This window comes from Acipenser ruthenus, chromosome 39 (genome assembly GCF_902713425.1).
Source record: "Acipenser ruthenus chromosome 39, fAciRut3.2 maternal haplotype, whole genome shotgun sequence".
Classification (NCBI taxonomy): Eukaryota; Metazoa; Chordata; class Actinopteri; order Acipenseriformes; family Acipenseridae; genus Acipenser; species Acipenser ruthenus.
The window spans coordinates 10548260-10562205 of record NC_081227.1 but is presented as its reverse complement, the minus strand read 5'-3'; the positions used below and the strand labels follow the sequence as shown (position 1 = coordinate 10562205).

Sequence of the window (13946 nt, the reverse complement as noted above, 5' to 3'; positions counted from 1 at the left end):
AATATAAATCTGACTAACTTTGGCCCTTACCATCAGAGTGAAGTTGTCAGCACACAGGTTCTATCAAATTTGTGTTATTTGTTCACTGAGGGTCCCTGTTTATCTAATATTAGGTTTTGGTTGAAGATCTGATAACATTCAAAAATATGCAAAAATGCAGAAAATCAGAGAGGGGGAAATACTTTTTCACGGCACTGTATATATATATAAATTAGACAGGATTGGGTTCCTGTAAAAATGTTGCTAATAACCGAAGGTGTGTCTTTATCAGGGTTGCTAATAAGCGGCATCCACTGTATATACACATATCACTGCCTTACAAGCACAAGTGCAAAATTTGAATGGAACATCACGGGAGATCGTCTTTGTATTAAAATAATTAAAATATGAAAACACGGAACGTATCAAAAAAATAATAAAAACGTGGAATGCACACACAGTTAATGTCAAAAGTGTACACTCCCAGTTCATGGACAATCCATACAATGGGCAAGTTAAAACAAATATCCACCTACACAACTCCTACCTGTCCCCTTATCAGTTGGCAAAGTATCTTGGACTGGTTCCAAGTAGGGATATGTACAGTATAAAAGAAGGACTGAAAGATTGCTGTGCATTAGAGCTGCAGTCAAGCGACGGAGTGAGTTTTACTTGGAACACCGAACAGAGGTAAGTTTGTGGAAACACTTTAGATTAGTGGTTGATGGTGGGTGTTTCTAATGTGCTTCTGTTTGCTTCATTTTACCCATTTAAAAACAATATACATAAATAAATTTAAAAACAATATACAAAAATAAATAAAATAAATATATAAAGTAGCCTCCAGAATTATTCACACCCTTGATATAATGTCACTGAAAGTTGGTTTTAGCAAAGAAAAATGCAAGTGTACATTCAGACTAATAGACATTGCAAAAACATATCTGTCCAAAATAACTGCATTTTAATTTACAGGGTGTGTATAAATTTGAGCACTGTGTATTTAGAAAAATATGCAGTTATTTTGGTTGGATATGTTTTTGTGATGTCCAATACTGATACTCTTAAAATTTTCTTGTTTTCACAAATACTGAATGTACACATTTATTTTGCTAAAACTGGTTATACTGTATTAAGGGAGTGAACAATTCTGGAGGCTACTGTATGTATGTGTGTGCATATATATATATATATATATATATATATATATATATATATATATATATATATATATATATATATATATATATAAAGAATAGATCAAGGGTTGACATTGTAAAATAAATATTGTATGCTGTATAAACGCTTTGCATTTTAACTACAGCGCTCATTATACTGTAAGTGTACTCACATTGTATGTGTTTTTTGTTTTTGGAGTGTGTGTGAGTGAGAGTAAGATAAACTGTATTACTGTTCAGAAAGTGTGTCTCTTGCTGTGTGTACGTATGTGAGAGAAAGCTAAACTATACTACAGAGCATTCTCGGGCTGTGCTTTCTTCTGGTTTCTGGAGTAGCCCAAAGTGAATGCACATACCTTACTTAAACAATTGTAGCTGTCGCTCTGGGTGGGCTAACTCAGCAATTTAGGATTTTATGTGACACTCCGATGGATCCAAATTCACTAGTCCTATGTATGTTACACTAGGGAGTTTCTATAGATCCTGGGTGCTTTATTCCTTTCAGAAGGCAAAAAGTCCTGATTGGAATTTACAGTATTTATTCTTAAGGGTTCAATTTAAGAATATGCTAAGATAGTGTTTAGTACCAAGTTTTTCTGAGTCTCTTATGTACTGTTATTTACTCCTAATTCTCAAGGATAGGTTTAGAAACTGATCATTTACTCAAAAATCCTCTTTGACTGAAATAACTCAAACAATTTCAGAAGTACAGACAATCCTTTGATGCAGTGGTGAAATTCTCAACAAAAAAGTGCAGGTACTCAGCTAAGGGTGAATCGGGGGTCACCATGGAAACTACGACGGCATGCAGACCAATGGATTTATATAAAGAGGTTTCATTTGTATGTACTGCACCCTTTTAAGTTTTTGTCACTGTGACAGGGTGGCTGGGTGGTGACATCAAGGCAGAAGCAGGAACGTAAACACACTGACACCAAATACTGCAGTTCAGAAATAAAGACGCAGGGCGCCGTTTATTTAAATACAAAAAATAAAATAAAAAGTTCAAACACAAAACACAGAGCAAAAATAAAAATGTTAAACAAAAATAATCTAGAACACAAACAACACAGATCAGGCTGGGCAATAGCCTTCACTGATCCTTCACGTTTTTTCTTTGAGTTTCGTTTTCTCTCGCTCCTCGCTCGCGCTCTCCGCTCTAACACCCACCCCGAGTGCAGAGAGCTGTCGGTTTATATATTATATAGCATGGCCGAGGGGTTTAACTGGCTAGTAATTATTCTATTACCCCTTAGTTTATTAAATTACTGTGGATGGGGTTTCCCATCCACGCTACTAAACAAAATACACAGCTACGCCATAACATTTATAAACAACAAAACAATAACAAAACCCACGTCATATAAATATAATAATAAATAAATCATAATACAAAACAATAAATTGCACAGGGGCGGACCCCGTTCTAAAAATAAATAAATAATACATTTTACAGGGCTCCTTGCCCTGTTACAGTCACTTTGGGTTTTATTATTATTATTATTATTATTATTATTTATTTATTAGCAGACGCCCTTATCCAGGGCGACTTACAATTGTTACAGGATATCACATTATACATTATTTCACATTATACAGATATCACATTATTTTTACATACAAATACCCATTTATACAGTTGGGTTTTTACTGGAGCAATCTAGGTAAAGTACCTTGCTCAAGGGTACAACAGCAGTGTCCCCCACTGGGGATTGAACCCACAACCCTCTGGTCAAGAGTCCAGAGCCCTAACCACTACTCCACACTTTAAAAGCGCAGTATGCATTTTCCCTGTTTGTTTTTTAACCTCACAAGCAAACTAATAATGTTACCGACGGATAGTACAAATATATATGTTGTGACGGGGCTTGTTAGCCCTGCACAGGTCCCTCCGTTAAAGGGTCACGAGCGCACCCCGGCTGAGCGCGCCGCCAGCTGTTTTGAGTTAGCTGTTGGGTGTGTCAGCGGGGCGCGCATATTTAAAGAAAGGAATTAGATATCTTTTTTTCTACTGTTTCGTTTATGTTGGATTTGAATAAAGACTGCGTCTGACGGCGTATTTGTCCTTTACCCTGCGTCTCAAGTCCTCCATTCTGGTTCTCTGCTGCCTCCCCGGTACTCTCTAGCATGGTGAAACTATGCACTTGTTTACAATATATATGTAAAGAAAAAAAAAACATTAAAACAGAATTTTGCTGACCTCATGTGCCTCATTTGTTTGCTTTTCTTTTTAAAGGCAGGTTGAGAGTTCAGATCAGCAGCACGATATATAACCTATATATAAAAACCCAGAATGTTAAACATATATTACTAGCCTAATAAGCACTTAAATTAGATGTTCGTTCTTTTGCTGTCTTTCCTTCCTTGCATCAAATGGCATGCTGGCGCTGGCATAAGTACTAGAGCCCCACCCTTAGGTCTAACTGATTGGTTTAATAATGATTGGCATCCTATCTGCCAAATCTTTTTGTTTTGTTTTGTTTTTTTAAATGATTGTTTGATTCTGAGAGTTCTGAGCTTTCTGACAGAATGATGGCACACATGCGAGTCCGACAAAAATCAGCACAAATAAGTCCCGGTACCAGTACCACCTTAAAAAATACATTCTGGTACTCCGTTCCCATTGAGGACCAGCAGAATTTCACCCCTGGATGCAAGTAAAATAATATTCAATTATTTATTTTATAAACAATAAAAATTCAAATAACACTTTTTAATGCATCATTTAGCAAGGAAATACAACTCACCATAGCTTGATCACACAGTTGATCTAAAAAATCAGTGTAGCCTTTTTCCTCCCTTGAATTAGAAGGGAGGGAGAAGAATGTGGCCTGATGTTTGCTTGAACTTTCTCTCCTTTATTCTGTGCTAGTCAGAGAAAGCTCGAAGGTATTGAAATTATCAGAACAACGTGTTATTCTTACCTTTAATGTCCTTTATCAGGCAGAATATTCGCATCATTTTGAGAGAGCGTGTGCCACAGCAACACGTGGGAACATGAAACACACACACGCACACACAAAACAACTTTAGTTACCCTTTAAATGTAAAAAAATATTGCCTGATATTAGGAAATAATTCTTATTTTCAAAAATCCTATTAAGAAAATTATCTTGGCCCAATATTATTATTATTTATTTCTTAGCAGATGCCCTTATCCAGGGCAACTTACAAGATATCACATTATTTTTACATACAATTACCCATTTATAGAGGTGGATTTTTACTAGAACAATCTAGGTAAAGTACCTTGCTCAAGGGTACAACAGCAGTGTCCCCCATCTGGAATTGAACCCACGACCCTCCGGTCAAGAGTCCAGAGCCCTAACCACAACTCCACACTGCTGCCCAATATGAACTATGCTGAACTTGACAAAATGTCTTTATTTTTTAAAGCATTAATTTTTTTTTTTTTTTAAGTGAAAGATGCGTCTCAGCTGGGTAGCCGTGCTGCTCCTGCTCCACACTGGGCTTGGCAGCACTGAACAAATCAAGCCAGAGGTGCTGAGGACGCTGGTGAAGGAGTAAGTGTTCAGAGAAATGCAAGTCATTCAGTGAGGTCACAGGGATAGGGACACATTGGTCAGGATCTGTAAAAGTAAAGTTGGAAAAAGTTTAATATCCCCCCCTTAAATTAAATGTGCGTGTATATATATATATATATATATATATATATATATATATATATATATATATATATATATATATATATATATATATATATATATATATATATATTGTTATACTAGTGGGGTCTAGTGTATGTGAATATCTCCTGTGTTTGTATTGTCAACTGTATGTATTGGTTGTGTTTTATGTATTGAAACCCCCAAGCACTCCCTCCTCTGTCTCTGAAATTGTTACATTTGTGTGGCGGGAAGGAGCCTTGTTATATAAACTCGGAGCGGGAGTATTGGCGCGCTCTGATTCCCAGCTGCGTTAGGGTGAGGTACTGTACTGCGGGACTGTGCTGCGGTATGAGTGTACTACACGGAGGGCCTTGCAGTGCTGAATACAACCTCTGTACTGTTACATTGTTTTCTTAATAAACGGTTGGTTTCAGTTAAACTGGCTGAGTCAGTGCCTTATTTTCTGCCGCCGGATAAAGCAAGCCTTTGGTCTCCATCCACCCTCCAACGATCTGCGAGACTCGCGCAGCGACCTGCCCGGGGTAAGCCAGTGAGTAAGCCGACCGAGATGGACGGGCAGGAGGTAACAATATATATATATATATATATATATATATATATATATATATATATATATATATATATATATATATATATATATATATATATATATTTATATATATATTGTGACAGGCTCGTTGTTCCTACCATGCTGGAGAGTAGGCAGCAGAGAACCAGAATGGAAGGCTCGAGACGCAGAGTAAAGAGTATGTGCCGTGTGGCACAGTATTTAATTTAAAAATACAAAAATAAATAATAAAACAATACAACAATAAAACAATAAAAACAGAACAAAACAAGCACAGAGCACGGCCCTCATGGAAGCGACTCTCTGGTGCGCGCACGCTCCCGAGCCGCTGACACGCTGCTCTTTTAAACGGGCACGCTCTGCTGAGACCCGCCCCCCAGCTAACTTAATCCAGCTGGGCGATCCCAGGCGGAGCGTGCCCTCCCCCACATCGAAGTCCGTGTGCAGGGCATACGCCCCGTCACAATATACACAAGAGCCTCCAGGATTATTCACACCCTTGAAACATTGGTCAGTACTACAGTTTTTTGAGTCAAAGAGTAAATGTGAAACTTAAAGGAAAAAAACAACTCTTGTAATGAATAACCTTGTGACGCCTGTCACACAAAAGTAAATATTATGTAAGTGGTCCATTTAAGAGCACCACTTTTTAGCTTGGCCAGGTATTCAAAATGTGTGTTTAAAGTCAGAATATATGATACTTCGAAGTATGCTTTCTGTTACCTTTTTAAGAGTGGGTTTTAGGAAACGTTGCCCCTTTAAATATGTTGGAGGACCTTGACCTTTAAAAACCCTGCACTAATGCACTATGGGACGGCACCTTTTTCTGTTGGGAGTTTATACTCTGCTTAGTTTGCTGCTGAAGGTTTGCCGTTGGGTATTTCATGTGTACAGGTTTTCTAAACTTAGATGTGTTAATGCAAAACGGTATAAAGTTAGATGTAGACTCTGTTTATCTAGCTTTAGTTTTTTGAGTTTTAGTCAATGTTCTTTGTTTAGCAAACGTGGCTGGCACTTATTTTTTTTCATTGCTATTATCTGGAGGAAAACAAAACATACCCTTGGATTTTGGATTACAGCTGTGTTTTTTGGACTTTGTTTGTCTTTCTGGAGCGCTCCTGGACAACCACACAAACCGGTGAGACCGAACTGATTTATTATTATTTTTGTACGGCAGATGTTTGTTTAATTTCCTTTTACTTTATTTTTGTGGTGGATTTCAAACTGAATTTTGATTTTTGGGGTTTTTTCTATTTTTTGTTTGTTTATGATACTGGACTATAATTTTGGGACATTTCTTCTGGACATTATTTTTACTTATTTATTGCCTCTGTAGGCTTACCAGTGGATTTACCACCATCCTATTTCTGTTTGGACTTAATGTTATGTGCATGGGTCAGCAGCTACCCGAGGTACTGTGGGTCATAAAATTGTTTGGTAATCTGTGTGTGTTGGGCAAATGTTTTGGAATTAAATGTTTTGCACCCAAACGAACCTAGCAATCCTATTTTTTGCTGTGTATCTGCCTTTCTGCCATCTACTTTTTATGTCATTTTTAAGGAGTTTTTGGTAGTAACCTATTCTTCTGGGAATGTTTTGTTGGCCTTTTGGGTCAAAGGTAGATTGTTACAACCTTATCAAAAACACTAGAGTATAATTGAAACCAATAAACAGCGTTTTTAATGAAAGCTGAAACATTCTTCTTAGAGCAGTAGTATTACTTGCTGCACTGTGTATAAGCAACAGTGATTAGCTAGAGTGTATGATTTACAAAAGAAACCATATTTCATAAATAGCCAATAGCTGGTGTGCTAATAATGGCAGATAATTTAACACACATCTTCCACCTCCACAGCGCAGAGTTCAAGGTTCACATCAACCGTTTACAGGCACGTCGCTGCATTTAGTAATATCAGTAAAAGAGAACTAATATACATTGGAAGTTCATTTAAATAGCAAATATTTATACAGCAATGGAAAGAAAAACAAGGAAAATGTAAATGCATTTGTAGAGGGATGTGTTTTGAGGTTTCTCACTTAAAATAATAAATCACTACACAGCATTTTGTACTTTGTACTTTGGTAGTTCACTGATTCTTGAGAGTAGGGACAAAATGGTTGGTCAGAATGTTTTTCTCCACTTCTATACTGATGAGTCACTGTTGTAGCTGCTGAGGACTAAAGCCCTTTTTTTCTCAAAGGACTAAAGCCTTTTAATTAATTTCTTCTCTCTCTCTCTCTCTCTCTCTCTCTCTCTCTCTCTCTCTCTCTCTCTCTCTCTCTCTCTCTCTCTCTCTCTCTCTCTCTCTCTCTCTCTCTCTCTCTCTCTCTCTCTCTCTCTCTCTCTCTCTCTCTCTCTCTCTCTCTCTCTCTCTCTGGCAGTTTCCTTCTTAAGAATGTAGACAACCCCGGACAGCTGGACCAGATGAGCTTCATGATCGGACTGACCCCCGACCAGTGCAAGGGTAACAGTCCAGTCCAGTACCTGGAGAAGGGGAAAGAGCAGCAGCCTAGAGTCACCAAATCGGTACAGGACTTCAACACCCCATTGAGAGCCAACTACATAGCAGTGCGTCCGGATCCCGGCGTCTACTGCTCCGAGTTCAAGATCTTGAAGAACCCAACAAACGGATGGGACCTGCCACCAGGCCAGGAACCCAAGCCCATGACGGGGGCGGAGTGGCTGGGGGGGAAGCTAGAGCAGACCCTGCAAGGTGGCGGCTGCGTGGTCTTCTACACCACCAACTCACCCTGCCTGAAGCACTGTTTCAGCGACAAATGCGATAGAATGATCGACGAGCCCCTGTCGCAGAAGCCCTTCTCTCTGTGGCGCGAAGCGAGCAACGTGCACATGTACTTCACCTACACCCAGCTCTTCGATGGTGACGACGTGACACTCGTCCAGAAAGGTTTCTCTAACCTGAGGAACCTGGGCTTCACCATCGAGAAGTGCCCTTACCAGCTGCAGCTGTCCTGCCCCGACTGTAAAGCCGTGACCGCCTGCACAGACTGCTTGAGCAAGACGACCTTCTGCAACAACTGCAAAGACAAGATGAGGAAGTGCCAGAACTGCAAGTCTGTTGACTACCAGAAGACCTGCAATGACTGCACAGAATTTAAGGGGAAGTGCACCTGCGACAATATCCCCAAGGTGAAACAGTTGAAATGCAGGGACTGTTTGAATCACAGAAATGACTGCTTAAAGTGCCAAAAGGTGTACTGCGACAACTGCTCTAAAGATCAGAGTGAGTGCCTGTCATGCGAGTACGCCCGGGAGCTTGCCTGCAAGAGTTGCCGAAGCAGACACCTGGACTGCTACAACTGCCTCAACCAGCGCATCGAGTGCCAAGTGGAGAACTAAAGAAAAGGAGGTGAAAAAATGAGCTCAGCTTTCTTGATTTCTTTTTTACTTTCTTTTTTTCAATGTTTGTTTTTAGTCTCTTACATTTCAGTCTGTCTCTCTGCTTTGGTGGAACAAAATCAGTCTGGTCAGTCAGTAATTGGCAGTGCTCAAAAATACATACTCTAAAAGCACCCGGCTGGGAAGGTGCACCACTATAGGCGACTCAGAGGCTTGTCTCCAACGCCACCTATGCCATTGCCAGCTTTGGCCGGGAGTTCCCAGAGGGCAGCGTGCAATTGGCCAAGCACTGCAGGATTAGGGAGGGATAAAGTTGGTCAAGGTTTGCTCTTGTCCATGGTTGAATTTGTTGTAGTACTGTTGATGTTTTTTATAGCATTTTACAGCTTGCTAAACCTTGCAAGTCACCTTGGATAAAGGTGTCTGATAAATGTCAGCAAAATTAATAATACTTTATAAAGTCATTATTAAATATATATTACGTGTTAATCAAAAGTTAATATAGCATCAATAAGCAGAACCTTAATATACAGCTTTACCAAGAACAAAATAAAATAAATACACAGCAAGCTAATGCCTGCTCTCATGTATAGCGTAACCAGCATGTGTGTTTACCCCTCTTGCAGCTACCTTGTTGGAACTGCCATGCTCCTCTGTGTAATCACCATTAAACTGCAGCAAAACAGCATTCCTGTGCATTTCTTTTTTATTGTACAGTAAATATCAATGCTTTAAATTGTCAGACCAAAAAAAAACTAACAGTAGCAGTAATAAATAATGATACACTGACTGACTCACCGATACACAGACTGACTGATACACTGACTGACAGACACACTGATGTGTGTCACATTGCAGATGTGGCTTCTTCCTGTCTAGACGTCGAGGAGGGAGCGGCTGAGTGACCTTGAGAAGGTAAAGTACCTGGGGCATGTGGTTTCCAGGGATGGAGTGGGGATGGACCCAGAGAAGGTAAAGTACCTGGGGCATGTGGTTTCCAGGGATGGAGTGGGGATGGACCCAGAGAAGGTAAAGTACCTGGGGCATGTGGTTTCCAGGGATGGGGTGGCAATGGACCCGGAGAAGGTAAAGTACCTGGGGCATGTAGTTTCCAGGGATGGGGTGGCGATGGACCCGGAGAAGGTAAAGTACCTGGGGCATGTGGTTTCCAGGGATGGGGTGGCGATGGACCCGGAGAAGGTAAAGTACCTGGGGCATGTGGTTTCCAGGGATGGGGTGGCGATGGACCCGGAGAAGGTAAAGTACCTCCAGTTACTACAGGAGGTTTGTCAAGGGGTTTGCAAAGATGGCCTGCTCCTCTGCACCACCTGGTGGCCGAGCTCTGTGATTTCTCGAAGCAATCACAGTCTGTCAGTGGTTACTAAGCAACAGATCCAAGTCACATGGAAGCATGTAATCAATACTTGACAGGGCGGAGCAATGTCACCCGATAGTGTTTATTGACAGAGTTGGTAAACATATACACATGGAGAGAGGGGCTCCGCCTCTTCAAGGACCAACATTTACTTGATCAAAAGACACGATAAACAGGAGGGGGGCCACCGTCTCTGAGGTGACCCGACATAAAAGAGGGGCACCATCTCTGAGGATACCCGACATAAGAAGAGGCTCACGAACCGGAAAGAGAAAACATAAATTAGTATTATTAACACAAAAGAGGTTCCAGCTCTTCCTGACCCAACATATACAGTAGGGGGGTTCCGTCGCTGAGGAGACCCTGACAAACAGGAGGGGGGGCACCGTCTTTGAGGTGACCCGACATATTATTATTATTTATTTCTTAGCAGACGCCCTTATCCAGGGCGACTTACATCATAGACAAAAAATACATTTCGAGAATCAGTACAATTATTAATACAGTTAAGAGCAAGATACAATACAATCACTTCAGTTCTAGTAGGTATAAGTCTGACAGAATACGATTCAATAACGGATCAGATAAGTGTCAGTGATAGTTACATCAAGATATGATTAGATACAAAATACTACAGATTAAATGACACTTGACAGATTACAGTACTCTAAAGTACAGGGTTAAATGCTGTAAAATAGGGAGCAGATAAGAGCCAGTAAAGTGAATTTAAGGAAGAGTGATAAGTGTCCAGATGAAAAGAGGAGTTCAACAGGTGCTGTCTTTAGAGGAGGCGCCGCAAGGTGGTCAGGGACTGGGCAGTCCTGACATCTGTAGGAAGGTCATTCCACCACTGCGGGGCAAGGATGGAGAAGGAGCGGGCTCTGGAGGCTGGGGAGCGTCGAGGAGGTAGAGCCTGTCTTCTAGTGCAGGAGGAGCGGACAGGTCGAGTGGGGGTGTAGGGAGTGATGAGGGTCTGGAGGTAACTGGGTGCAGTCTGGTCAAGGCATCTGTAGGGACATCAAGAGGGGTACCGTCTCTGAGGTTACCCGACATACGAAGAGGTTCGCGAACTGGAAAGAGCAAACATAAAGTTAGAATTTGTTAAAACATATAGTGCGTGGTGTTCCGCCTCTTCAAAGCACAACATAATAAAGGGGGGTTCCATCACTGAAGAGACCCGACAAACAGGAAGGGGCCATCATCTTTGAGGAGACCCGACAAACACAAGGGATGCCACCACTTGGGGACCCTCACATAGAGGCATCAGACCTAAAAGAAGAATCCAAAGAAACATACATGCAGATGGAAGCGTTTGGCCGGGGGTCCCCTCTGACTCATGGAGAACCCTCCTCTATGAGGTAAATGAAGCGGAGCTTAACAAAGGGTTGGAGAAAGTGGAATCAATAACCCCCCAGAGGAGACCGATGCAAAGGCGGTTGAGATGCTAGAGGAGGAGGAAACGAAAAATCACAGGACAGCTAGGTAGAGGTGACTAATGTTTAAATAAGGTAGATTTAATTGATGACAGCAGATGATAGGTTGTTGGTGCCTAGCTCCGCCCCCTGAACCCCACATATAGGTTAACATTTATGCAGTAACTATGATGCAAAGTGCTGAGCCAGGGGAACAAGGTGAAAGCATAGTCGATTTTCTGTGGCCAGATGTTCCAGCTTGCAGATCACCCATGCTAACAGAAAAAAATATTATGCATGCTCTATTGGTTAATTCTAATCACTCAGTGCCATGGTAAATGCAAATATGGGTGTGAGTAAACTTAAATGATTGGGAAAAATCAACAAAGAGCTGAAGGTATGCCAGCGTCTGGACTGATTTGTGCTTATCAAGCCAAGTTTTTTTTTTTTAAAAGGAATCTAAAGCTCTAATATGCTGGTGGATTATTTTCATAATAATAAGCAGCAGAATTACACGTTGTGAGTGCTACAGACTAATATTCATAAAAGGAAAGCCAGTCGATGAGACAAACAAGCACAACTAAGTACTTTAAGAAACTAGAAAGTAAATGAGTTTTATTATGATTATCTGTGTTTTTTGTTTTATTTGTGTAATCACTCCTCCCCCATTTCCCCAGAATATCTGGAGTTGTAATTGAGTTAACAAATTTGTAGTGGCGGTCCACACACCGTTTTTTGGGCTGCCACAGCAGCTCCAGGCTACATTGAGGTTGCCGAACAAAATCATTTCTCTTAGCTTTTCAACTGAAGACTGAGATCCAGACTAGAGCAACCTGCAGGGTCAGAAAGACAGATTCAACACAGAGCAATCTGAATGCACAGCTAAGATCAACAGATTCAATACTAAATGCAAAGCTTAGAAAGACTCACAGAGTTCAGAATGGGAACAGATACACAGTCACATTATTAGTTATTATTATTATAAATGTTTAACCATTTTCTTCACATCTGTGACCACTGCGTCTCTCATTGTGCAGAGCAGGTTTGTAAACCTCTCTGCCTACAGAACTGGAAACTGTTCAATGGGAAGTGCTACTTCTTCTCAACTGATTATAAAGACTGGCACTCCAGCCGCAATAACTGAAAGTCAATGGAAGCAGACCAGGTGATTATAGAGAGCGAAACAGAGCAGGTACAGCACAGCAATCAGAGTCACTGTTCAAAAAGCTCATAGTAGGGTTAGCTGACTATGACATTGACCCCTGGCTGCTGCCATGCTAAAGTCATGCTCATTTGTTTCTGCTTTCTAGAGACAGATTTTTCTTCCTTGTCTCAAGATCTCCAGTATAACTGATAGGAGTTTGTTTTCTGTTTAGAGATTTTTAGTAAAAAAAATCCAGGACTACAGTGAATTACTACTGGATGGGCCTGACTGATGCTGTTACTGAAGGGGCGTGGCTCTGGGTGGACAGCACTCCTCTCAATGACAAAACACAGTAACAGCCTCAATCTCATTCTGAAACCACTGCTGAGGATTGAAAGGATACAGCAGAAAACAATCTAGTCATCTTCTGCTGACGCTGTGAGATACTGACTGGCATTGCCTGCCTTCTCTTTCAGGTACTGGAACAATGGACAGCTGATGATTTGGACCAATCTGGGCTGGATTGTGTCGGTCTTGTATACAGGGGACCAGACCCCCTCCAATCCTGGGATAGTAATTCATGCACACTGGACAAATTCAGTAGTATTTGTGAAACCGTGGCCGTGATCATCATTATGTAAACCAATGTTACGTTCCAACGCCCACGTGCTAGGGGAGGAATTAAATATGGGTGGGTGGTGGGGGGAGGGGCTAGTGTATTCTACATAACCTGCTTTATAGGTCTCTCTTCATTTGTTCAGTGATTTTCTTTAACTATATAGGGGCTGAAGAGACGTGTATCTGATTCCTAACAACAGCTGCGAGCTTTGCATATAAAACTAAAGTAGAAAGAATTAGAAAGCATCTTTGCTCATGTACAGTCAAACCTGTATGAAGAGACCTGCACTCAAGGGACAGTCAAATAGTGTTCTCTTAACACAGGGGGTCTCTTAAAAGAGAGATCCCGTATATGTTCTCCTACATGCCTTCCTGTAATTATGTATGTTAAAAATACTGTGATTAAATGACGTTAATTTAGTTAATGCATTTACAAAGACATTTTTATGTGAAAGCAATGAATATGCCCAGTTCTCCTTTCTGTTTCAATATGTTCAAGATAAAAGCCGACTAAAATGGTTGCTTGATACAGGTTTGAGTCCATTGTTGGTTCAGAGAAATCTGGTCACATTAGACGGTGGTCTCTTAGTCAGGTAAAGTGAAGTACAATATAATATAATTGGGAAGAATTTAAAGTGGTCACACAAGCAGGTGTGACTGT

The 13946-nt window shown here is 40.8% G+C and overlaps 1 protein-coding gene across 4 annotated transcripts; it reads left to right on the top strand.

Annotated features, from left to right (window-relative positions):
* Nucleotides 1-553: 553 nt before the first annotated feature.
* Nucleotides 554-13369, top strand: LOC117971914 (uncharacterized). Of its 4 annotated transcripts, XM_059009740.1 has the most exons (4): nucleotides 554-669; nucleotides 4578-4681; nucleotides 7758-8746; nucleotides 13144-13369. In XM_059009740.1, exons 2-3 carry the CDS (start codon nucleotides 4584-4586, stop codon nucleotides 8734-8736), a joined length of 1077 nt encoding a protein of 358 aa, XP_058865723.1. In that variant the 5' UTR covers nucleotides 554-669; nucleotides 4578-4583; the 3' UTR covers nucleotides 8737-8746; nucleotides 13144-13369. The 4 variants fall into 4 exon arrangements, with proteins under 4 accessions (XP_058865723.1, XP_034775912.1, XP_034775914.1 ...); XM_034920021.2 differs by lacking the exon at nucleotides 13144-13369 and having other exon boundaries at nucleotides 7758-9424; XM_034920023.2 differs by lacking the exons at nucleotides 554-669; nucleotides 4578-4681; nucleotides 13144-13369 and adding an exon at nucleotides 5928-6513 and having other exon boundaries at nucleotides 7758-9424.
* The last annotated feature ends 577 nt before the right edge of the window (nucleotides 13370-13946 follow it).

Excerpts from the sequence above, each read along its gene's own strand:
- LOC117971914 (XM_059009740.1), top strand. The coding sequence starts at position 4,584 with ATGCGTCTCAGCTGGGTAGCCGTGCTGCTCCTGCTCCACACTGGGCTT. Across the intron at positions 4,682-7,757 it reads CTGAGGACGCTGGTGAAGGA|TTTCCTTCTTAAGAATGTAG; the intron begins GTAAGTGTTCAG and ends TCTCTCTGGCAG.